The 26,491-nt window shown below is 41.1% G+C and overlaps 1 protein-coding gene across 1 annotated transcript in view; it reads left to right on the forward strand.

Moving 5' to 3' along the window:
• Positions 1 to 26,491, forward strand: part of LOC700544 (uncharacterized) — a 151,273-nt gene that overhangs the window by 12,288 nt on the left and 112,494 nt on the right. Inside the window, 4 exon segments of the mRNA XM_015137604.3 lie at positions 6,363 to 6,524; positions 15,208 to 15,320; positions 15,709 to 15,844; positions 16,101 to 16,304. Coding sequence (XP_014993090.3) covers positions 6,363 to 6,524; positions 15,208 to 15,320; positions 15,709 to 15,844; positions 16,101 to 16,304 — 615 coding nt within the window.

Consider the following 26,491-nt stretch of genomic DNA (forward strand, 5'->3'; position numbering starts at 1 on the left):
AGGTTTTGGTATGTTATGTTTCTTTTCTTTTCTTTTCTTTTTTTCAGACAGAGCCTCACTCTGTCGCCCAGGCTGGAGGGCAGTGGCATGATCCTGGCTCACTGCAATCTCCACCTCCCAGATTCAAGCAATTCTCCTGCCTCAGCCTCCTGAGTTACTGGGGTTACAGGTGCCTGCCTCCACGCCCGGCTAAATTTTTATTTTTAGTAGAGACGAGGTTTCAGCATGTTGGCCAGGCTGGTCTTGAACTCCTGACCTCAGGTGATCCACCGGCCTCGGCCTCCCAAAGAGCTGAGATCACAGGTGTGAGCCACCACACCTGGCCAGCATGTTGTGTTTCTATTTTCATTAGTTTCAATAAATTTTTAAAAATTTGCTTTTTAATTTCTTTATTGACCCATTGGTCATTCAGGAGTATGTTGTTTAATTTCCGTGAGTTTATGCCATTCCCAAAGTTTCCCTTGTTATTGATTTCTAGTTTTATCCCATTGAGGTCTGAAAAGATACTTAATATAGTTTTGATTTTTAAAAATTTTTTGAGTCTTGTTTCGTGGCCTAACATATGGTCTATCCTAGAGAATGTTCCAGGTGCAGATGAGAATAATGTATATTTTGTGACTGTTGGTTAAAATGTTCTGTAAATATCTATTAGGTCCATTTGTTTGTAGTGCAATTTAAGATTGGTATTTCTTTGTTGAATTTCCATCTAAATGATCTCTCCGATGCTGAGTGTGGGGTGTTGAAGGCATCAACTATTATGGTATTGGAGTCTATCTCTCTCTTTAGATCCAATAATATTTGCTTAAATATCTGGGTGCTCTGGTGTTGGGTGTATACATATTTATAATTACTATATGCTCTTGCTTTTCATTGATCCCTTTATCATTATGTAATGACCTTTATCTCTTTTTACCGTTTTTGACTTAAAATCTATTTTATCTGATGTAAGTATAGCTACACCTGCTCACATTTGGCTTCCATTTGCATGGAATATTTTTTTCCATCCCCCCCCCTTTTTTTTTTTTTTTTTTTTTTAGTTTATATATCTTTACAGATGAAGTGAGTTTCTTGTAGGCAGCATATAGTTGGATCATTTAAAAAAATCAATTCAGATAGTCTATGTCTTTTAATTAGGGAATTTAAACTGTTTACATTCAAGGTTATTTTTGATAGGTGAAGGCTTACTCCTGTCATTTTGTTCGTTGTTTCCTGGTTGTTTCATATAGTCTTTGTTCCTTTCTTCTTTCTTTTTGTTTATATTTTCAGTTTGGTGGTTTTCTGTAGCAAAAAGATTTTATTTCTTTCTCTTTCTTATGTGTATCTGCTCTATCAGTGATTTTTATACTTTTGTCTGTTTTCATGAGGGTAGTTATTGTCCTTTCACTTCCAGATGCAGGACTTCTATATTTCTTGTTAAGCCAGTCTAGTGGTGATAAATTCCCCATTTTCTCCTTGTCTGGGAAAAACTTTATTTTGCCTTCATTTCTGAAGGTTAACTTTGCTAGGAATAGTACTCTTGACTGGCAGTTTTTCTATTCTTTCAGCACTTTAAATATATCATCCTATTCTCTTCTGGCCCATGAGGTTTTGCTGAGAAATCTCTGTTAGTCTGACGGAGATTCCATGATATGTAACTTGACGATTTTCTCTTGCTGTTTTTAGAATTTTCTCCTTTGTCTTTGACTTTTGACAGTTTAAGTATAATGTGCCTCAGAGAGGGCTTTTTGGGTTGAATTTGGGAACCTTTGAGCTTACTAGATGTGAATATACATATTTCTCCTAAGACTTGGGAAGATTTCAGCGATTATTTTATTATATCGATTTCCTATGCCTTGTTCCTGCTCTTCTCCTTCTGGAATTCCCATAAAATGAATATTTGTTTACTTAATGGTGTTATATAAATCCTTTAAGCTTTCTTCATTTTTTCTTTTTTGGTTGGCTGGATTATTTCAAAAGACCTTCCAGTTCAGAAAACTTTTCTTCTGCTTGATCTAGTCTATTGTTGAATTTCTCAGTTGTATTTCTTATGTTATTCACTGAATTCTTTAACTCCAAGATTTCCGTTTGGGTCTTTTTTATATTGATCTCTATTGAATATCTTATTTATTTATTTATTAGTTGTTTGTTTTTGAGACACAGTCTTGCTTTGTCACTTAAGCTAGAGTGTAGTGACACAATTAGAACTCTTACTACAGCCTTGAACTTCTGGGCTCAAATGATCCTCCCACCTCAGCTCCCAAGTAGCTAGGACTACAGGCATGCACTACCACACCTAGCTAATTTTTAAAAATTTTTAGTACAGACAAGATCTCGCTATGTTGCCCAGGCTGGTCTTGAACACCTGACTCAAGCAATCCTTCCACCTCAGCCTCCCAAAGTGCTGGGATTACAGGTAAAAGCCACCATGCCTGGCCAGATTTTTCATTTAGATCATGAATTATTTGTCTAATTTTATTGAGTTGTCTGTCTGTTTTCTCTTGTATCTCACTGAGTTTTCTTAAAATCATTATTTTGAATTCCTATCCAGGCATTTTATAGATTGCCTTTTCTTTGGGGTCTGTTGCTAGATAATTACCATTTTCCTTTGGAGGGGTCATGTTTCCTTGCTTTTTTGTTTCTTGTATTATTATACTGATATCTGCATATCAGTGGAATGGGTGCCTCTTCCAATTTTATGGGGTAGCTTTTATAGGGCTACATTTTCCCCGTAGATGTGTCCTATAGTGTTGGTTACGTAAGGATGCTTTAGTTTTGGTTCTGGACGGGTACAATAGTGTAGTCTCTGTGTGATATCTTTGGCTGTATTCAGTGTCAGTGGTGTCTGCAAGTACATTGCCGGCCTAGGCTCTGGATATTTGTGAAGGCAGTAGTGGTATGGCTTTGCTTGGGATAAGGGCCACCAAGAGGGCCAATTCTCAGGTTCTGGAGGGCACACACTGGGCATGTCATCTCTGCTGGTTGCAGGGTTGGTGTTGCAGGCACCAGTCAGGCTGGATGTTGGTTCCTGGGATACTGGTGTAGTACATGGTGGCTCTGCCACTGGAGGAGATGGGTTTGCTGGCAGCTGTAGGCACCAGGTGGGCTGGTCAGTGGTCCCTGGGGAGCCTGCAACTAAATGATACTTTTATTTTGGTTAAAAAAAAAAAGTAACATAAAATTTACCATAACCATCTTTAAGTACAGTATGTCCTCACTGAACACCATAGATAGATTCTTGGAAACTGCAACTTTAAACCAAACAACGTATAAGAAAAATCAGCATTTTTTTCTCATCAACATTACAATAAAATGATATTGAATAAAATGATGTTATTTGAGGACCTGCTCTATATTGTTTTGCTTAAAGTTGTGGTTTCCAAGAACCTATTGATGACATTAAATGAATATTTACTGTATATAATTCAGGGATACAGAAAATGTATCCCTATAAAAGCTACCCCATAAAATTGGAAGAGGCACCCATTCCACCAGATACACAGATATCAGTGTAAGAATACAAGAAGCGTCTGGGCGCGGTGGCTCACGCCTGTAATCCCAACACTTTGGGAGGCCGAGATAGGTGGATCACCTGAGGTTGGGAGTTCAAGGCCAGCCTGACCAACATAGAGAAACCGTGTCTCTACTAAAAATACAAAATTAGCCAGGCAAGGTGGTGCATGCCTGTAATCCCAGCTACTTGGGAGACTAAGGCAGGAGAAACGCTTGAACCTGGGAAGCGGAGGTTGTGGTGAGCTGAGATCGTGCCATTGCACTCCAGCCTGGGCAACAAGACAGAAATTCCATCTCAAAAAAAAAAAAAAAAGAATACAAGAAGCAAAAAAGCAAGGAAACATGACACCTCCAAAAGAACATGGTAATTGTGGCATTGAATACATTCATAGTGTTTCACAATATATCTCCAGGATGTTTTCATCTTGCAAAACTAGAACTCTATACCCATCAAACAACAACTCTCATTTTTCCTTCCTCCCAGCTCCTGGCAACCACCATTCTACTTTCTTTTTCTATATGTTTGGCTACTTTGGATACCTCATATAAGTGGAATCATGCAATAGTTGTCTTTTTGGTTTATTTTACTTAGTATAATGTCCTCAAGGTTCATTCATGTTGTAGTGTGTGTCAGAATTTCCTTCCTTTTTTTTAAGGCTGAATAACATTCCCTTCTAAGTATATACCACATTAAAAAAAATCTATTCATCTGATATGAGGATTTGGGTTGCTTCCACCTTTTGGATATTGTCAATGATGTTGCTATAAACATGGATGTGCAAATACCTCTTCAAGATCTTGCTTTCAGTTCTTTTGGATATATATCCAGAAGTATAATTGCTGGATCACATGGTTATTTTATTTTATTTTATTTTATTTTATTTTATTAGGAAACACCATACTGTTTTCTATAGATTTGCACCATTTTACAGTCCCACCAACAGTGCACGAAGGTTCCAATTTTGCCACATCTTCACCAACATTGGTTATTTTATGATTTTTAATAGCAGCCATTCTAATGGGTGTGAGGTGAAATCTTACTGTGGTTTTGATTTGAGTTTCTCTGATGATTAGTGATGTTGAGCATCTTTTATATGCTTCTTAGCCATTTGTATATCATCTTTAGATAAATATCTATTCAAATCCTTTGCTTATTTTTTCTTTCATCTTTCTTTCTTTTTTTTTTTTGTAATTGACTACCTATTTTAAAATCAGTTTATTTGATTTTTTCTTGTTGAGTTGTAGCTCTTTTTGAGACAGGGTCTCACTCTGTCACCCAGGATGAAGTGCAGTGGTGTGACCTTGGCTCACTGCAACCTCCTCCTCCTGGGCTCAAGCGATCCTCCCATGTTAACCTCTCAAGTAGCTGGGATTACAGGGGCACACCACTATACCAGGCTAATTTTTTGGATTTTTTTGTAGAGATGGGGTTTTGCCATGTTTCCCAGGCTGGTCTTGAACTCCTGGGCTCAAGCAATCCACCTGCTTTGGCTTCCCAAAGTGCTGGGATTACAGGTGTGAACCATTGCACCCAGCCTGGAGTTCTTTATGTATTCTTGCTATTAGTCACATATTGGATATATAATTTGCAAATCTTTTCTCTCGTTATGTAGGTTGACTCTTCATTTCAATTGATTTGCATCCTTTGCTGCACTAAAGTTGTTAAGTTTGGTGTCATCCTATTTGTCTATTTTTGCTTTTGTTGCTTGGACTTTTGGTGTTATATTCAAGAAATGGTTGCCAAATTTAATATCATGAAGCATTTCCCCTATGTTTCCTTCTAAGAGTTTCATAATTTTAGGTCTTACATTTAGGTCTTTAATCCATTTTGAGTAATTTTTGTATGTGGTATAATGTGAGGATAAAACTTTATTATTTTGCATGTGGATATTCAGTTTTCCCAACACCATATATTGAAGATGTTGTCCTTTCCCCATTGAGTGGTCTTGGCACCCTTAACCATATATGTGAGGGTTTATTTCTAGGCTGTCTACTCTATTCCATTGGTCTAAATGTCTCTCTTTATGCCAGTACCATACTGTTTTGATTACTATATCTTTGTAATGGTTTTTGAATTCAGAGAGTGTAAGTTCTTCAACTTTGTTCTTTTGGAAAATTGTTTAGCTATTTGGGGTCCCTTGAGATTTCATATAAATTGTAGGATGAATTTTTCTATATCTGCAAGAAATGTCTTTGGGATTTTGATAGAGATCGAAATAAATGATCTTTGAGGTTCTTTGTGATATTAAAGTGATATAGTATATATGTATCACTTAAGTAGCAATTCAATTCTGGGATTATTATTCAATTATTTACCTCCAGATGAGAAGAAGGGACATTTATTCAGGTCCTCCTACGTGGTAGGCATTATTGCAGCACTCTGGGTAGAGACATCATTAGCATTTTTGTTAGGTTGACTTGCCCTGCTCTGCATGGAAAAGCCAGGATTCCTGCAGAGATACGAGCCTAGGTCTGTATCTTTATAAAGCTTGTGCTCTTCTTGTGCTACACTTCTGCCCCCTCCTCCATTGCCCAGAAGCTTCTTAACAGTTGACACAGTTTGCACCCAATGCTGATGGGTGTTTATCTTTTCACTGATGCCACAACACTTGTGGGAACGCCACCTGCTATTGTCTTTAGGGGATTGTCACAGAATTTTTAAATGAGCTACTATGTATATTTGAATACTTACAGTGCTGAATGGACAAACATATTTGGGGAATCATGATGCTGGACTTTAATTTTATTTTTTTAATTGAATAAAGTCCCACCTAGACTTTCTTCCTTGTTCACGTGTATGTGACCAAAGTCTTGCTGAGAAAAAGGGAACATACTTCTCATAACCATTCCTTCTCTTCTCTATTCTACCTGAGATTTCCAACCCTGAGCGAGTAATGCAAGTGCTCCAAGATCATGCTGCAAAGATAGTCATGCTGGCTCCACATCATCCATCCTTTGTGGCTTCCCAGGGTTTGCATCAGTGCGACTATGACCAAGTCTGGGAGAATATTTACAGCAACATCAACCTCTGTCAGGTACTACAGGAAGAAATAACCAAAATGCCTTTTTACTCAACTTGCTACCTGTGTGTAGCCCTTAGACATTTACTTTGGTAGTTTTTCTGAAACCCTCCCCACCAAAATCTCTATAATCTAGCCAGGTTTATTTTCATTATAAGAAAGATTAAGTGCTAATTAAAAAGAAAGATATAAAGAGGTATAACATAAGATGTTGTTCCTGTGAGGACAGATACTTAAACCAATAAATACCAATGCAAGGCTGTACATCCAAGGGCTAAGCACCCAATGAGCTGGACAGTTATTAAATACCGTATTTAGAAAGTGGTCCCCAAAGGGTAGATTCTATTGAGGAAAGCCTCTTGAAGGAGAGGAAATTGGGCTGGATTTGAAGGAGGCATAGGACTTAGGGAAGTGATGGGGAAGAAAGTAGCGAGTGCATTCTAGGAGGTACAGCATGAAGAGCATGCTGAGGAGATACTGGATGTGATATAGTCAGAGCCAGCTTAGTTGAGTGGAAGATTCATGTGGAAATATAGTGAAAAGAAAGGCTATTTGTTTGTTTGTTTGTTTGTCAGGGGAGGTGCTAGTTGTGAATGCTCATGCATTCCAGACAAAGGAATCTGTGCTTTTTCCTATAAGGAAAATATTTCATACAACGGCATATTTTTAAGGAAAATTAATGTGGTAGCAAAATGTTAGTTGGACTGGAAGAGGGAGAGTTTGGAGGCAAGGAAGTCAGTTAGGTAGCTGCTGCACAGGATAGGCATGAGGTTTGGAAGTGAAAAGAAGTTCACAAAGCTAGTGTATACTTGTCTTTACAATGATACCATAACATTTTTGAAGCTTTCGTCTGCTATTATTTTTCACTCTAAAAGAAGAGTTTCATGTCATTTGTCTATTTAAGTTGGGAAGACCCAAAAAGGTTTGTAGTCTAAGGTGAGGAAGCAGTAGAGAAGAGGAGACAGAAGATATGAAAAGGGAAATGTGAGAAACAGATGACCCTGGGGAAGAGGAGGGGATGAGATGGGGAAACCAGATGGAAGAGTAATTTTGAGAAATCAAGAATGACATCACTTCCCTTGAGGTGAATGGGATACACAGAATTTTTAGGTGCAGAAAGGTAAGATGTGGGTGCTCCTGACTGGCCCTGGCTGTCTCATAGAGAGGGAGGAGGCAGAGGTCATCTGCATTAGTGAAGCGAACTGCAAGAGCTATATGTGAGGGAGTGCGTGGCTATGATAAAGACCACAGGACCATCAGTGAGAGGAAAATACACGAATGACTGCATAGTCAAGAGGCCCCTGGTAAAACACAATGCTATGAATTTGTAGTGAGCCCCTTTTGTATAAATTCTATTACTTTCACCCCTAAAATGATTGTAGAGTACCTGAAAATTGCATAAAGTCAAAGTTGTGGGGAAGTTGGGTAGAATGCTGGAGAAAGAAGCACTGTCACAGTTCATTATCCCGTGATATGGGATATGGGGGAAAGTGAGACCTCAAGGTATCCAGTGAGTTATGGATTAGTTGGGAGCATGCACACACACACACACACACACACACACACACATACACACACATACACACACACACACACACCTTTTATAACTGTTCAATTTGTTTGAGCAAGGATCTAGAGATCAAATGAGAAATGAGTTGGCCACACAGATCAGGAGCAGAGGCAACATATCAGCATGGATCTCCCTGGCCCTTGAATTTCCTGACAGAGTATGCAACTACCAGTGACACACTCCTTGGCTAGCATCCTGCCAGAGTTGAAAAAATAGCCACAGTTTTCGTATCCCATTGCCATTTTACAACTGAAGTTTGTATCACCTTTCAGGAAGATCTTACACGAACAAGGAGACATTAAAAAAAAATTTATGTTTGGTTCCTATTCCCGAACCAAACATAGAGACTATAGGGTAGGGGAGAAAGGAGTGAGAAGGCAGAGTCTATCCCAGTGTCTCAGAACCATGTCTTTGCTCCTAAGATCCTGGACAGTTTACCTCTTTTTATTTTTATTTTACTCTTTTTTTTTTTTTCCTGAGACAGAGTCTCACTTTGTCACCCAGACTGGAGTGCAGTGGTGCGATCTTGGCTCACTGCAACCTCTGCCTCCCAGGTTCAAGCAATTCTCATGCCTCAGCCACCTGAGTAGATGGGACCACAGGCGTGCACCACCACCTCTGGCTAATTTTCATATTCTCAGTAGAGATGGATTTTCTCCATGTTGGCCAGGCTGGTCTCGAACTCCTGACCTCAAGTGATCCACCTGTTTCAGCCTCCCAAAGTGCTGGTATAACAGGCATGAGCCATCATGCCCAGCCTTGGACAGTTTACCTCTTGATGCAGATGTTATAATCATCCTTTACCCAGGGAGTTATGGTATTAACATCTGAGGGCCATCAACACACATCTGTTTTCCTCCTTGAGTGAGAGAATAAGGGGAATTACATTCCAGGGGTCCATAAAGGAGTGAGAGGAGATGAATAAGAGTGAGGAGAGGGCCGGGCGCAGTGGCTCACGCCTGTAATCCCAGCACTTTGGGAGGCCAAGACAGGCAGATCACGAGGTCAGATCAGGAGGCCAGGGAGATCCATGCTGATATGTTGCCTCTGCTCCTGATCTGTGTGGCCAACTCATTTCTCATTTGATCTCTAGATCCTTGCTCAAACAAATTGAGAAGTGATCAAATGGGAAGCTGAGTTGTAGCACTGCCCACAGGCACTTAGGGGACAAAGAGGGGTTACTTCTGTAGGACCACTGTGCCAGTGAAAAGCAGAAGGTTAACAGTGAGAGCAGGAGATAGTGGCTCCAGGTAAGTGTTGAGTAGTAGAAAACACCAAGCTAGGGCAACAGTGTAAGAAACTGGTGGAAACAGAAGTAGGGTAACTCCTGCTTCTCTTCTCCCAGCCATGCGGTGGAGGGGACAACTAACACTTTTTGCTCTTACTACTTTCTTCCACTTGCAGAGGGGATGGAAATTCAGGTACTGATAGGATGCAGTCTGTGCTTTCACCAAAGTCTGTTTTGAATGCAATTGCTCAAATAATAAAAAGAAAAGAAAAGAAAACCACTTCCTCCAGCTATTTACTGACATATAAATGTTGTTCTTGGAATCTTGGAATTCCCCAAAGGGAGAAAAATATCAGCACTGTGTTTTCAAGTTGACTTATGGTAAATAGACCATAAAGAGACTAATAATACCTGTAGATCTGCAGATTCCACAGATGGGACATGAGGGGAGACATACAACACACACAAATCACTCTACAAATTAGGATCATGAAGTTTTCCATTTTCTCATTCATTCATTCATTCATTCATTCATTCCATGATTATTATATGGATATTGCCTTTGTGTCAGGAACTGTACTTGGGTTAGGGGATGAAATAGACCCAGTCCCTGCCCTGAGAGCAACATATAATAAACAAGTGAACAAACAAGTAAACCTACATCTCTAACTTGTGAGTGCCATGAAGAAAACAGTGGGCAGAGAACAATAAGTGGAGAGGAGCACCCTCTGACAGAGGCCAGCCAAATCTTCGGGTGGGAGGATTGAGTTGAATTTAATGAATGAGAAGGAGGCAGCCATGCAAAGAGCCTGGAGAAGAGAAGAATTTCCTTTCTTTCCCTCCCCTCCCCTCCCCTCCCCTCCCCTCCCCTTCCCCTTCCCCTCCCCTTCCCCTTCCCCTCCCCTTCCCCTCCCCTCCCCTCCCCTCCCCTCCCCTTCCCTTCCCTTCCCTTCCCTTCCCTTCCCTTCCCTTCCCTTTTTCCCCTTCTTAAAACCAGTGCTATTTTCTATTCCAAAGCAGAGAACAGAAAATAGCACTGGGTTTAAGAATAGAAATTCCAAGGCAATGGCCAATATTTTCTAGTTTTCTTCACATTTTCCCATGGATGTAACTTTGTGACCTCCTCGAGTATTTCTGCTTTGGTCAAGAGCCACTTTATACTGTATCAGGGCCCCACTGGTAGCACATAGTCATTCTGGATGTTAAATGCTGATCAAATCAGATTAGAATTAAGTAAAAATGTGGCAGCTAGGAGGAGTTATGGGAATGTGAGTATGAATTTTAAAGCTGTGTTACTGTTTTGCAAACATGTAGCAGTCAAGTGTGGATTTTAGCATCTATATGCTGGTCAGCATCTTGATTCTGAATCTGGCAAGTGACAACCAATACCTTGTGACAGATAAGTTTCTTAAGGGCCTTCTGAATAAAGAAAAACAAACTTCATAGGATGACTGTCTGTCCATTTTGGCATCTCTGAGAGAATGAATATAATCACTAATTGTAGCACAACTTCAGAACAGTTTCTGATCAATTCTCACTGAATGCCATTCACCAGTAACTTTTCCATTTTGTTTTGTTTTGTTTTGTTTTGTTTTTGTTTTTGACAGGGTCTTACTCTGTTGCCCAGGCTGAAGTGCAGTGGTGTGATTTCAGCTCATTGCAGCATTTGCCTCCTGGGTTCAAGTGCTCCTCCTGACTCAATCCCCAGAATAGCTAGGACTGCAGGTGGGTGGGCACACACCATCACTACCAGATATATATTTTTTTTTCTGTAGAGACAGGGTTTCACCATGTTGCCCAGGCTGGTCTCGAAGCAATCCACCTGCCTCATCCCGAAGTGCTGGGATTACAGGCATGAGCCGTTATGCCTGGCCCCACTTTCCTTTAGGGAGTTTTTGTCTTTTTAATTTATTTTGAAATAGTTTGAGATTTATAGAAAAGTTGCAAACACAGTACAAGGAGTTCCCATATACCCCCACTCAGTTTCTTACATTATTGACATCTTACATTGTAGTGATACATTTGTCATACCAAGGAACCAGCATTGGTACATTACTGTTAATTAGGCTTCCCCTGGATTTCACCAGCTTTTCCATTAATGTTCTCTTTCTGCCCCAGGATCCTATCCAGGGTACCACATTACATTTAATCATCGCACATCCCCCACCTCCTCCGCTCTGTGACAGTTCCTCAGTCTTTCCTTGTTTATCATGACATTGACAGTCTTTAGGAGTACTAGCCCTGCAATCTGTAGACCTTTGCCTGATTTGAGTTTTTCTGATATTTTCTCATGGTTACACTGAGGTTATGGGTTTAGAGGAAGAAGAATATCACAGAGGCTAACTGTCCTCACCACATCCTATTCAGGGAACATTATATCAACATGACATCACAGCTGATGTTAAGCTAGCTCACTTGGTTAAGCTAGTGGTGATTGCCAGGTTTCTCCACTGAAGTTACCATTTTTTTCTTTAAGGAGTTTTTAAAAAATAAGTTTAAATCATAGAAATAATTTAAAAAGTCTTCTCCTTGTAAAAAGTTGAAACATTACTGAAAATTTAAATTCTCTTTTAACTAATCCCTGCTGCCCATCCTGCTCCCCATTCCACCTCCTTAGAGGCAAACACTGTTACTGCTTTGAGCCTTTTCAATGCATTTACATCCATACATATGTCCCTATAAAATATATATAGGATAAGTTTGCACTTGAGGTTTTTATATAAATGATATATCATACTATATGAATATCTTTCTGCAACTTGCTTTTTTCACCCAACAATATGTCTTGGCGATCTGCTGTTCTTTTCAATGGCTGAGTTGTATTTTATTGTATCCTACAGATTACACCCCAGCTAGGCCTGTGTAGATCCTCTGGAACCTGTAGTTGTTAGATCAAGTTACTCATGTTCACAAAAAAAGCACGTTTATTAAAATGGCTATGTATAGACATTACACACTACTATTGACAATTGTATTTTCAAAGATACAGTTTAAATTGGTCACTGTTTTTTTAACCTCATGGAGTAGTAAAGCAGCAGAAAGCACCACATCCAGGTTGCAGTGTCAGGGGGCAGTGTCAGAGCCCTTCCTTGGCCTCTTCCCACTGACCACACCAAGGAGGGAAGGAGAGAGCCATCATGCTTTTCTGTCCGTTACTGCTCCCCTGCAGTTCCAGAGGTAATGTGATGTAGTGAGAAGAAGGTGTGCTCGCACAGAAATGGTGGTGTAGACAGTAGCTCCAATGTGCAACACATTCAGCGAAACACAAAACACCCTTTTCCTGGTTCTTCTCATCAAATTCAATAAAACATTTACTTTAAAAAATTTCTGATGACAATAGTGGCATGTGTTTAACATGGACAACTTGGGAAACATAGAAAAATACAAGAAAGAAAACTAAAATCACCCCTTATTGTACCATCCAGAATAACAACAGTATTATTAATATTTGGTATATATCCTTCTAGTCTTTGTTTCTGTGGATAAACCCATGTAAGCAGCAGAGATGTTCTGGGTGTGGGGAATACTGAACAGACTTACTTTTCCTACCTACCTTCCACTCCATTTCCCCTGCCAACTTCCCAGAAGAAAATGGGATTTGCAATCAGCGGAAATCTCAGAACTGTCTAAGCACATGAACTTGGTCATGCTGACAAAGAGCCACAGGCAGTAAAGGTCAGCAGATTTTCACACCCAGGCCAGGAGAATGAATGCAGACGGGGTTGCCCTGCTGCTTACCTGCATGTACTGTCTCCAGTACACTTAGGGTCTATGCTTCTGGACTTGGTATTTCTTAAGCAGTTTCCTTTTGTGGGATGTTGTTGGTCCCTTTTCCTGGAGGATGCTGGGTGCTCTCCTTTTCCTGCTCCAGCTGATCTGTGCTCCCTTCCTTTTTTCCAGGCCACCTGCAGGTCCAGCAGTACTTTTGTGGTTTGTTCAGTCTGTCCTTCAAACATCTTCCACTGTAACTTGATGTCACTTTCTGTCCTGTCCTATGTAATTCTGGGTAATTTTAGAAGCAGCTGAAAGTATCACAATCCCATCAGAGAAAGGATGTGGCTCATAGCCTTCCTTCTGGGACCACATCAAGTAGTGCTGAATGGCAACCCGAGAACACTACAAGCCAGGAGGCAAAAGGCTCCACTGAACCCCAAATTCATAGGAATTGTCAAAATTCAGCTACCCTCAGAGTATATGCTTTCCTATAGATTTTTAAAAACATAACAGAGATGTTCTTTACTTTGGAATGACAATCTTTCCGTTTTAACGAACAGGAATGCACCATGTCACCTCACAGGGTCTTTTCCAGTCCTAGGGTTGTGGGATGTTTACATAGAAATACACAGATGTGTACACTGAGCTGGAAGCCAAGTCTGCCTACAGGCGGAATGGACAATCACTTAACGCTACTCAACTGGACAACTTTCTCTCTTACCCACTTTTCCTAATATTCCTGTCAACATTTTCCTTCCCCACTCCCTGTCAAAAGCCTGGTAGTCTATCTTTAGCGTCTTGGGGACTGTATTAGTTAAAATTAGGTTTGGCTGTTGGTGATGGTAAAATGATATGACAGAGGATTAAAGGAGGTGGAAATTTTGCTCTCTGTCCCTCATATGAACATTTCAGGGTAGGATGTACAGAGCTGGTGTGATAGCTTTGCACCATGGAACCCTCAGGGCTCTCAGCCCTGTCTGTCTTGGAGTTCTAACAAATATGGCTCTACATGCGAGATCAACACCCAGCCTGAGACAGAACTCCAGCTGTCACATTCATGCTCTAAGTAGCAGGATGGAGAAGGGATGAAGAAGCTGCCTCTACTAGAAATTCTTGGAAGCTAAAACATGGCCCTTTACTCCCAGTCTGTTGTCATGTAGCTACACCTAGCTGCAAGAGAGGCTTGGAAATGTCTTTATCTGGGTGGTCAGGTGGCAAGATAAATATTCAATAACTGTAGAAAAAGAGGAAAATGGCTCTTGGGGAACAACTAGCAGTTTCTGTGATAAGGGTCCGTTGGAATTCCAAGAACCAACTATTAGAATATAACCCTGAAAGGGGGTTTCCAAGCTCAGTCATTGCCACTCAGTACTTTTGTGGGGATTGGTGCCACTATGAAAGTGCACACCTTATGAGATTGGGGTGTATGCCCAGGGACAGGCAGAGATGGCAGCTAAGAAGAGGCTGCCCAGAGGGTGAAGGGCAGGACCTTAGACCAGCGTTACCTTCCTCACAGTGTTACTTGGGGCTGGGGTGCATGACCACATCCCTCTCAGCATCAAGGAAGATGACTGTGGAAATAAGTGTAAACCTTGAATACTGTGAGAGATCCTACAGGACTACTGAAGTTCATAACAGGAGAAAACTGGCATCTTGAGCACCTATTAGGTGCTGGGCACTAAGCTGGAGGTTTTATGGACATTCTGTCATTTAACTCTCACAACACCTTATCATCTTCCATTATCATGCCATTGTACAAATGTGGAGACAGGCTCTTGACTGTAAATGACTGAACCATATAGCTAATACGTAGAAAGAGGCTTTATGCATTGAACTCTCTCAGTACAGAATAAGACTAGATTAGAGAGGTTCAGAGGTGCCAAACATATACATGCTTTTATCAATTTTTTATAAAGTGAATTACATAAAAGACAGGGAGGTAGATGGCTATTATTTAAAAGCTGTGACTACTTTCATGAAACAAAGATTAGTTTAGTAAAAACAATTACCTCCCTAATTTATTGTAGATTGAATATGTCAGCTTGAAGTAGATCAAGCCGCTCTTCTACTTACTTATCTAAATATGCTTTGGATTATGAGGTTTACTTTTGCAATGACCTGACTGTGATTTTGTTAATAATAATGCAAATGTTTATGTAATTTGATTAATGCTAATTTTTTGATAGAATAAAAATATGAAGGATGATGACCTCTCCATGAAACAAAATGGAAATGATCTATCACAAATAAATCTCAGCCAACATGCTAATGGGCCTCTCGAGCAGTTACAAGAGACGGGGTAAAGTAAATTATATTATTAGTGACTCAAAAAGTGGATTAAAACACTGTGCGGGAAACCGAGTGACTGATTAATATGTAGTTTACATGTTAACTCAAAAAGTCAGAATGAAATAGGAAGTCAGAATGAAAGCAAGACTTTTAAAACAGGTCAGACAACTAAACTAATGCTTCACCCTACGACTGTGTTTTTAATGAGAGTAATTTCTAAGAGAAACTTGTCTTTACATGTATATATGGAGTAATTATTTCCCCTCGGTACATTTATAAAATGAAGCTATCATGAAACACCCCTAAATTAAATAAAATGACTTTAGTTTTGGGCATGTGAATTTTTGGCATCACTTCGAGGTGAAATGGATTTATGATCTCTCTCCTGCCTGCTAAAGGTACAACTATGCAATGACCCTACAACCGCTGGGCTTGGATGACGGCACTGAGCCCAGTGATAGGAATCCTGTCCTGATGAGAGGTGCCTACTTGTCTTTTCTGTATCTGCGCCATCTTCGAATCAGAGAACTGCAGGTATGTGGATGGCAGGCATCAGAAATGTCTGCTTGTCTAGAAAAGAGGATTTTCTGCTATTCCAATAGCAAATGCCATTTTATGCTTTTGCCCTTTGTTCCTTTTTTTTTTTTTTTTTTTAACATGGAATCAGCAGCCCCTTGCCAGGGTGGTGTGTTCCTTTCTCCACAGTAGGGTTGATCTGCCATCAAGTTGTATTCTGTAGGGTGAACTAGGCGAAGGGCAGGGAGCTGACGCTGTTCTTTCTTTGTTTCAGCGCATCTGCTTAGGAATTCTGAATTATTTCAGATCTGTTGAGCGAACCCTGACAATCAACACTTCGGGCCTCACCTTGGTTTCAGGGAAACTGGTCCCCACCATGGCAGATAGTTCCTGGGTAAATATGGCAAAAGGAGGTCTGGGCACCTCGCAGGGCCTGGGCGCTCACCACTATGTCCATGAGACGCCTGCTGAGCACAAGGTGAGGTGTTGTGCTGACTTTTTTCTTCCTTGATTATCCTGCCTCCCAAAGCCACCCTCTAGATAAGACCTGGAATCAGTTAACATGATGCAGTAACAGATGGGGGGTTCTTAGGGAAGAGGCCTTTTAATCATAATAAAACACAAGGTCTGCTTAAGAGCAATTCACAGGCAGAGAGTGCCCTAAAGCAGCCCTGGAGGCCACACTGGGAAGGAAGAAATAGAGTGTGAGAGGCCCTTCTGTTACCCTGGCCTGAGAACTTACATCCTTACAGAGACGCTCTTAGAAGACCCCCCCTCGACATTGCTATATATACCTTTTTTGCCTCTTTTCTGTTTTCCAAGCCTCAAAAAAAAAAAAAAAAAAAAAAAAAAAAAGACTCAAAACAGAGGTAGAAAAACATTGGACAGAGCTGAACAATAAAGAAATATTTTATCCCTCTAAACACCTGCTTGACCCTTAGTGCTTTTGGTGTTTCTAGAACAGTTTTTTCTACAAAGTCTATAAAATTTCAATCCTGCCTAACAAAAGGCCAATAAGACAAAATTCATATTAACTCCCTTTCTTTGGGAATAAAGTTGAGAATGCTTACATTTTATTGGACTATTGTAGACACTCTTGTAATATTTTAATCTCAATTTCTAGAGAGTTTATTCCTGAAGATAGTGTTTAATATGAATTTTTATCTTCTTAAAAATGCTAGATTGACAAAGGTGAAAAATGAAATCTACTTAGCTCCAAAACAAGCCATTTTCTAAGCTAGTGTGACCTCTGACTTATGCCTGTTGTGTCTGTAAGTGTGAAATATTACTGTTAAGTGTTGTTCATATGCACACAGTCTAGAGCAGCACTGGCCAGCAGAAATATAATGCAAGCCACATACATTATTTAAAATGTTCCAGTAGCTACATTTTAAAAAGTACAAAGAAACATGAAATTTTAAATAATATAATCTGTTTAGCCCAATATCTATATTATTTCTACATATAATCAATATTAATAAATCATTGAGTGATCATACTTTTTTTGTACTAAGTCTTTAAAATCTGGTGTGTATTTTATATACAGATAGCACATTTTAACTCAGACAAGCCACATTTCAAGGGCTTAACAGCCAGTGGCTAGAGGCCACATGTACTGAACAATTCAGCTTCAGATATTGGGAATTTTTTTTTATTTTCCTGACCCAGTGGCTTCTAGAGTCCTACCTTCACTCAATCTTCAGGACACCCTTCTCTTTTGGGTCTCCTGCCCTAACAAGCACCCACCAACTCCTACTCCCTCACGACACACAGACTTCCTCTCAGGTCTTCCCTTACCCCTCTGCCCTCCTGCTTGGGTTCTAACTCATCAAGCCCAATTAGTTTGGTCCTCAGTGGAACTAGAAAGGTGAGTTAAGATACTTTTAATACCAACATGCTACAAAACAAACACATCTTTCTCTTACTAATATTGATCCAACCACAGCTGTGGTATGTTATTATGCTAATGGATATTTTTGAAAATGTTCTTACCAAAGAGCCCTCTCTCAGTCTCTTTGTTCTGGGTTTGGGTAGGAGATAGAAATAAAGGAGGAGAGGATAGACAAATACTGTCCTGCTGTACTCATTATAGGAGGAACTTCTCGGGGTAATGCATTTTATTTATATATATTTTTTGAGATGGAATTTCGCTCTTGTTGCCCAGGCTGGAGTGCAGTGGCGCAGTCTCAGCTCACTGCAACCTCTGACTCCTGTGTTCCAGCGATTCTCCTGCTTCAGCTTCCTGAGTAGCTGGGATTACAGGTGCCCACCCCCACACCCAGCTAATTTTTGTATTTTTAGTAGAGACGGGGTTTCACCATGTTGACAGGCTGCTCTTGAACACCCAACCTCGGGTGATCCGCCTACCTCGGCCTCCCAAAGTGCTGGGATTACAGGTGTGAGCCGCTGCGCCTGGCCTTGATGCAATATTTCTTTCCTATGCTCTCATAAATGATAAGAAAAACAGTGCCTATTTTTGTTCTTAACAGCTCCCAGCTGCTATTACTTCCGTATGAGACACTCAAGGAAGTGGCCTTCTGTCTGTCTTTAATGGGACCATGTGGTTTAGCTACACCCCATGGGTGTGGCCTTGTCAGTATTTACACCAGGATATCCAGCTCTGGACAGTGTGATTCTTTCCCACACAGGCGATGGGAGGCACAGATGTTAACATGTTGGGTTGAACTCACCAGGCCCAGGGTTGAGGCTGCTGGGAGCAAACCACTGGGCTCACCAGACCTCAGGAAGACTCCTAAAATGGAGACCCCTTTTCTTGGGCCCGGTGAGTTTGATCCCATGCTGAAAGTCTTGGGCTAGTATTAACAAATGTTCACTCAACAACAATGCCAGAAAAAAAAGGCACCTACCGTCTGTCTTGGACACTTTGCCGTTCTGTGAGCCTACTTAAAGGCATGTGGCAGAGCAGAAAGAGCCCCAGAATGAGAGCCAGCAGCTTTTACCTGGCTGTGGACCTTGATTATGTCTTCTCAGGCATGGAGGCCTGATACTCTGTGGCACCTTCAGGATCTGCCAGGACTTGACATGCTAGTAGCAGAGGCTGTTGTGAGGAAGTGGTGGGAGATGAGGCGGCAGAAAAGTGGGCCCGATCATGAAGGGTTAGGCTCTGGTTAGGATGGGGGACTAATTCCAAGGTTGGTGGGGGAACAGAGAATTTTTTTTTTTTTTCTTGAGACAGAGTCTCACTCTGCCACACAGGCTGGAGTGCAGTGGTATGATCTCAGCTCACTGCAACCTCCACTTCCTGGGTTCAGGCAATTCTCATGCCTCAGCCTGCCAAGTAGCTGAGACTACACCACCATGCCTGGCTTATTTTTGTACTTTCAGTAGAGATGGAGTTTTACCATCTTGGCCAAGCTGGTCTAGAATTCCTGACCTAAAGTGATCCGCCCACCTCGGCCTCCCAAAGTGCTGCGATTGCAGGCATGAGCCACCATGCCCAGCCCAGAGAATTCTTTTAAACAGGAGAATGGCTCTTTTCATTGGCTTGTAAATTTCCAGAGGATCTTTGCGCATATGTAATCACATTTATTCCCTTGCTTGTAGTCCTTCGTGAGTTTCCTGTTTGTCACAAGACAAAGTCCAGGCTCCTTGGTAAAGCTGACAATGTTGGGCACAATCTGGCTGCTGCTAACCTCTCAGACCTCATTTCTCTTCACTGTCTCTATGTGTCTGCCCTTAGGGAGCTGGGCCTAGACCTCCCCTGAATGGACAGAGCTATCCTTACCTCTGGGCTCCTCTGTCCCTCACCTCCTCTTTCCTTGGTAAATGTGTACTCTTATCCAGAGTCTGCTCAAGTATCACCTCTCTGGGCCTTCCTTGACATCTCAGTGCAGAGCTAAGTGCTTCTCACCATGACTTTGTCTAATTCCATTATAGCACTGAGCACATTGCTGTGCTTGACTGTTGGCCTGTTTGTTCCCACAGGCTGTGAGCCTATCACTCATCCATTCATTCCACAAATATTCTGACCAATAAATATACTAGGCACTGTTCCAGGCACTGGGGATTTAGCAGTGAACAACATGGGCACAAATCCTGCCATCATGGGACTTATTTCATGAAGAAATACAGACATTAAATAAATAAGTAACGTATATAGAACGTTCAATGATTTAGCACCAAAGCTTCCACAGACTTCCAGAACAAATCTGGATGTATTTTAAAGGTGCAGCTAGCATGATTTCCAGATAGAGAAGTCAAATTTGACTCCAAAGCTTTGGCCTTTCCATTTGGAAGTTTAGAGTTGCCATCAACTGAGATTTGGTTGAAGCAGATTTGTTGGGAAGATCCGGATCTCAGTACAGTACATGGAAAGTTTGAGATGCTTAACAAGATGTTTAGGTGGCAAAAGGTAGTAGAGAGCTGGATATATATCTTTCACATTGCAGGTATCAAATGTTTATTTGATAAAAGAAAAGTTCTGCCTGTAACAGAATGGTAGCATGCTTACAAAAAGACCATGTACATGAAAGTGCTTTGCAAAGTTATCATGTTGAAACGCAGAACAATTAGCTGTGAATACTCTACAGACTAGAAAGAAAGGTAGAGTAGAAAATATATTTGATTTTCTTTTTAAAAGATTATAGCCAATAGATTGAGTCATTCACCCAACAAATTTTGATGGGATTCTTAGGCTGAACTATTATTATCCAAAATTAATGCAAGATGATTTAGAAAAAGGTAAACTAGTCAGAGAAGTATTGTCTATATTGCCAAAAGTTCTAAAATCCACATTAACAAGTGATGGCAGAAGCCACTAGGGTGAAAGGAATGAATGATGGACCACCAATTTTTCTATAGTTACTATATTCAGCAAGTAGTTATCTTGGCATCAGTTAATTTTCAAACTAAAAACATATGAATCATTGCAAAGGTCATATTTCTTACGCAGACAGATAATTATTGCCCTCTTCCTTCTGCCACTCCTTCAAACATAATATTGAAGCATCAACTCTCTAGACCACAAAACCATTAGAGGGAGGGTCTTCCACACGACTGGGGAAAAAATGAAAATAAACAGGAAATAAAGAAACATTATAGTAACTGAGCCATAACCCTGCATGAGGCAATTTAGTCATCTGGTCTTTAAAGTGTATCTCCTGTGGCACAAGTATGTATTTCAGAGACACAGGACTAAGGGAGGAAGAGAGCGAATTATGGCAGAAAGAGAAAGAATATGTATGCCTATATAAAGGGTTTGGACAATAGGATGTGGATGAGAAGAGTGGAAAAATGACCGCTAATATAGATGATGGCATTAGAGTTGGCATCTTGACAATATTATTGCTTTTCATCAGCTTCAGAACTTAATCCAATTGCCATTGCCTGAAAGTCTTATAAAATTCTTCTGTACAAGAACTTTGGGAAAGGTCTTTTCCAACAAAGTGAATGAAGTATAACACGTTAAGTTGTTTCTTTTTTCCTCAAAAGCAAGCTCATTTTACATAACAAGAGACAGAAGCTAAATGCTAATAGAAGCCAACATGGTAATTTATATATCCTAGCTGTTTTTTTAATGGAACATGTCATTTTCTCAGCACGTTTTCTATTTTCCACTGGTACCAATCATTTTGTAAGAAATCATAATTTCAGGTTGGATGCAGTGGCTTACGCCTGTAATCTCAGCACTCTGGGAGACTGAGGCAGGTGGATCACTTGAGGTCAGGAGTTCATGACCAGCCTAACCAACATGGTGAAACCCTGTCTCTACCAAAACTACAAAAAATTAGCCAGGCATGGTGGTACATGCCTGTAATACTAGTTATTCAGAAGGCTAAGGCAGAATAGCTTGAATCCAGGAGGCGGAGTTTGCAGTGAGCCAAAGTTGCACCTCTGCACTCCAGCCTGGGTAACAGAGTGAGACTCCATTTAAAAAAAAAAAAAAAAAGAAGAAGATAATTTCATTTTTGGAATTCTAGTCAAAGGAAGCTATTAATTATTAAAAAGTTGTGCCAGGCGCGGTGGCTCACGCCTGTAATCCCAGCACTTTGGAAGGCCGAGGCGGGCGGATCATGAGGTCAGGAGATCGAGACCATCCTGGCCAACATGGTGAAACCCCGCCTCTACTAAAAATACAAAAATTAGCTGGGCATGCTGGTGGCGCGTGCCTATAATCCCAGCTACTCGGGAGGCTGAGGCAGGAGAATTGCTTGAACCCAGGAGGCGGAGGTTGTTGTGAGTCGAGATTGTGCCACAGCCCTCCAGCCTGGTGACAGAGCGAGACTCCGCCTCAAAAACAAACAAACAACAACAAAAAAACCAAAGTTATATGTTTAAAGCATAGAAAAATCAAAGCAAAACGAAAAATGCTGCTAGAGGAATGATGAACTATTAAGTATTCTTTTGATGAAATATTATGAACTATAACTACTATTTAGAAATGTTCACATTTACTTATTAGAAGGTTTCTATGTTTCTGCTTGAATGGTTAAGAAACAGCACATAAAAACTAATTATACAGTCACAGAAGTGAAGGGGGACCCAAAGAGCAGCCCCATCCACCTTTCTAATATTGGCAATTAACCATGTAAGCAGACGATAATCTGTCCTGTTTGTTAAGATTCCAGGAGTGTTCCTGTAGTTGTACCATAGGCAATGCCACATACACAAAACAATTGATAGGTCTTTGGAGAGCCAGGATATGATTGTTTAAAATTTATAGCTAAATGGATTCTATACAACTGATTACTTAGCAAAGTTTTTATAAGAGTTAATAGATGTAAGATGAAAGATTAGGAGCCAGTGATTTCAAAGCTTAAATGACTCATGAGTAACAACTAAGAAAATCAGATTGTTTTTCTTAAGATACAAAAATATACGATATATATATATTTAAAAACAGAAAATAGGCTGGGCACTGTGGCTTACACCTGTAATCCCAGCACTTTGGGAGGCTGAGGCGGGCAGATCACCTGAGGTCAGGAGTTTGAGACCAGCCTGGCCAACATGGTGAAACCCCATCTCTACAAAAAAAGACAAAAATTAGCTGGGCATGGTGGCATGTGCCTGTGATCCCGGCTACTCTAAAGGCTGAGGCAGGAGAATCGCTTGAACCAGGGAGTTAGAGGTTGCAGTAGCCGAGATCGCGCCACTGCACTCCAGCCTGGTGACACAGCAAGACTCACCTAACAACAACAACAACAAAGACCCCAGAAAATAACAAATGTTGGTGAGGATGTGGAAAAACTGGAACCCTTGTGCACTGTTGGTAGAAATGTTAAGTGGTGTAACTACTATGAAAAACAGTATGCAGATTCCTCAAACATTTAAAATAGAATTACTGTATTATCCAGAAATTTTACTTCTGGCTATATACTCAAAATAATTGGAAGCAGGGGTTCAAAAAGATATTTGTACACCTATATTTATAGCAGCATTATCCATAATAGCCAAAATGTGGAAGCAACTCAAGTGTCTATCAACAGATGAAATAAGATGTGGTAGTTCCATAGTTATTATGGAATATAATTCAGCCTGAAACCGGAAGGAAATTCTGACACATGCTGTAATATGTATGAATCTTGATGGGATTATGCTAAGTAAAATAGGCCAGTCACAAAAGGACATTACATGAGATACCTAGAGTAGTCAAATTCATAGAGACAGAAAGTAGAACGGTGGTTGCCAGGGGCTCAGAGGATGCGAAAATGGGGAATTCTTGTCTGGTGGGTACAGATTTTTAGTTTTGCAAGATGAAAATAATTCTGGAGATGGGTGGTGATGGTTGCACAACAATGTGAATGTACTTAATGTCACTAAATTGTACATGAAAAACTAAGATGGTAAATTTTATGTTATGTGTATTTTACAATAATAAGAATAGATAGATAGATCTATAGATAGTAGAGAGAGAGAGAGAGAGAGAGAGAGAGAGAGAGAGATGATAGATATCTAGGCCAGTGTTTTTTAACCTCTTTTCCATTATGGCTTCCCCAACAAATATCCTTTTTCAACTTTTTTCCCTACTCTCCTCCTACGAAGAAATGCTAACACCAGAGATATGCCATAGATTTGCTTATGTGCAATGTGTGTATCTGTGCTTTATATATAAAAATAATAGGATGTTTTTTTGTCCTCCAAGAGCCACTTTCCACCTGAGCATTATCCCCCCATATAGAATGTATGTATTAGGCTGTGGTGACATGAGATCAGAATCTATGAAGGCAAAACACAGGATTTTTGACGGGCATATGTTAAAAGCACAAGTAGAGATTACAAATCATAGAGTCAAAGAAACCTATATGCACAAATATAAAAGCCATTCATACATTCTTTTATTTAACAGATAGGCACCTACTATGTATTAGGCCCTGTGATAGGTGGTGAATAAAAATAGACATGTTCCTTACCCTTACAGTACTTTGCAATCCAGTGGGTGAGACAAATATTGGTCAAAAATCACACAAATAATGTAAAACAGGGACATCAATTTCCTCAAAAGAGAGACTGAGAGCTCCTTGGTACTATAGGGAGGCTGGGCAGGAGGGTTTCTAAGGAAGTGATGATTGAGCTGAGGTTGGAAAATGAAAAGTCTTTAATTAGGTAAAAAGGAGAGGGAGACCTTTCCACAGAGTGGGGACAGCCTGTGCAAAGGACCTGTGGCCAGAAGGAACATGGCACCCATAAGAAACCAAAAGACAGGAGTAGTTGGGGCACAGACACGAGGTGGAAGGTGATGCACAATGGAACTTAGCTCTGAGTTTCTCAGTCTTGGCACTATTGATATTTGAGGCCTGATAATTCTTTGTTGTGAGAGGCTCTCCTGTCCATTATAGGATATTTAGCAGCATCCCTGGCCTCTACCCAGATGCCAGCAGTACCTCCCACTAAGTCATGACAACCAGAAGTATCTCCAGACATGGCCAAATGTCCTCTGGGGGGCAAAATCACTCTCAGCTGAAAAACACTGGACTAGAGAGATACCCTTAACAGGGCCAGATTGTATGGCCCTGTTAAGGAGTTTTCCTCTATTCTGTGGCCCATGGGAAGCCTCTTAGGGATATAAAAGGGGGAAGGGGGAATGACACAATCAGAATTGCATTTGTAAAAGTTCCCCAGCCAGCAGTGAGTAAAATGGAGAGGAGGGAAAGCCCAGGCCAGAGGAGTCATGCATAGACCATTTAAGAGGCTAGGCCAGTTTAGAAGCTCCTAGACTAGTCCTCATGACATATAATAGCTTGGACTAGAGTAGTAGGTAGTGGAGATGGGAAGAAGTGAAACGGGAAAGTTCCCTGATTTCCCCTCGTAGAATGTGCAGCAGGGATGTGGCTCACCTGTTCAATGGCCCTGCAGCTTAAACACCAAGGAGTAGCATGCAGACGGGCAGGTGCAGAGGCCAGGGCAAGTGCTTTGTGCTCTCAGCCCCACTTAGTGTCTAGCAGTGGGTGCCTGCAACCCCAGTGTTACAAAGCCCTTTCAGCTTTGCTGTCTGCAGCTGATTAGGCTTGAGTGCTAATCAGCTCAATGAACCCTCTGCCTTTTCACAAGGGCAGAGGGCCAGTGTGACAGCCCTCTGTATCCCGAGCTCTTGCCCAGTGTCCCAGAAGAATCGGATCACACGCGGCCTCCAAGGATGGGTGCAAGGTTTTACTGAGTGGTGGAGGTGGCTCTCAGTGACATGGATGGGGAGCCAGAAGGTGGAGGGGTGGGGGAGACAATCTTCCCCTGGAGTTCAGCTGTTTTCAGCAGAACTCCTCTGGACATTCAGAGGCCTCTTCCCTCCTTCTCCGTCATGCTGCCCGGCTGCTCTCTGCTGCTCTGCATCGCTCTCTGCCTCTCTCTACTGCTCTGTTCTCTACTTCTCTCAACATTCAGCTTCTTGTGTGTGTGCCCACTAAGGTCTCAGGTTTATATGGGCAAAGGATGGCGGGCCAGAGTGGTCTTGGAAAATGCAACATTCAGGCACAAAAACAGGAGTACCTGTTCTCACTTAGGTCTGAGGGCATAGGCCCAAGGGTGGAGCCCTCACCCTTCTCTACTCAGCACTTCCCTGCCCCACGTCCTATATCAGAAGTGGATGAATTTGAGAGACAGGAAGTAAAACTAACAGAACTTGGTGATAGATTGGACAAGTAGGGTGAAGCAGAAAGAGATGTCATGAATGATTCATGCTAGAGGAAGTGGATGGGTGGTAGTGCTATTTAGTAAAATCAGCTGCAGATAGCCTGGGTTTGTGGGGGGAAGATTTAATGATTTGATCACTGTTAAAATTAAGTGGGCTTTGAGATGCTCAGGAGCAGTTGCCAAATAGGTAATTGGATGTGCAGGTCTGGAGCTCTAGGGGGTCGGGATTGGAGGCATAAACTGGGGGAGCAAATGGTCTAAAGGTGGTAATCTCAGCTATGAAAGTGTCTGCCACCTCGTAGGGAAGGAACAGAGGAGGAAAAGAGGAAGTCCCAGGAGGTGGCTTGAGAGTGGCCGTCATTTAATGACTTGGTAGAGAAAAATAAATACACTTCACAGTGTCAGACAGAATGACCGGAAACTAGGCAAAATCAGGGAAAACGTGGAGTCCCCGATGCCCAGAGAAGAGAGTGAGTCAAGAGTCAGGAAGCACTAAATTGTATCAGATGCTCCTGAGAGATTACATAAGATGATGAAAGAAAGTTTGTTGCATGTAGAGCAATGGTCATTGTTGGTCTTAGC

This window comes from Macaca mulatta, chromosome 4, assembly GCF_049350105.2.
Source record: "Macaca mulatta isolate MMU2019108-1 chromosome 4, T2T-MMU8v2.0, whole genome shotgun sequence".
NCBI classification, from domain to species: domain Eukaryota; kingdom Metazoa; phylum Chordata; class Mammalia; order Primates; family Cercopithecidae; genus Macaca; species Macaca mulatta.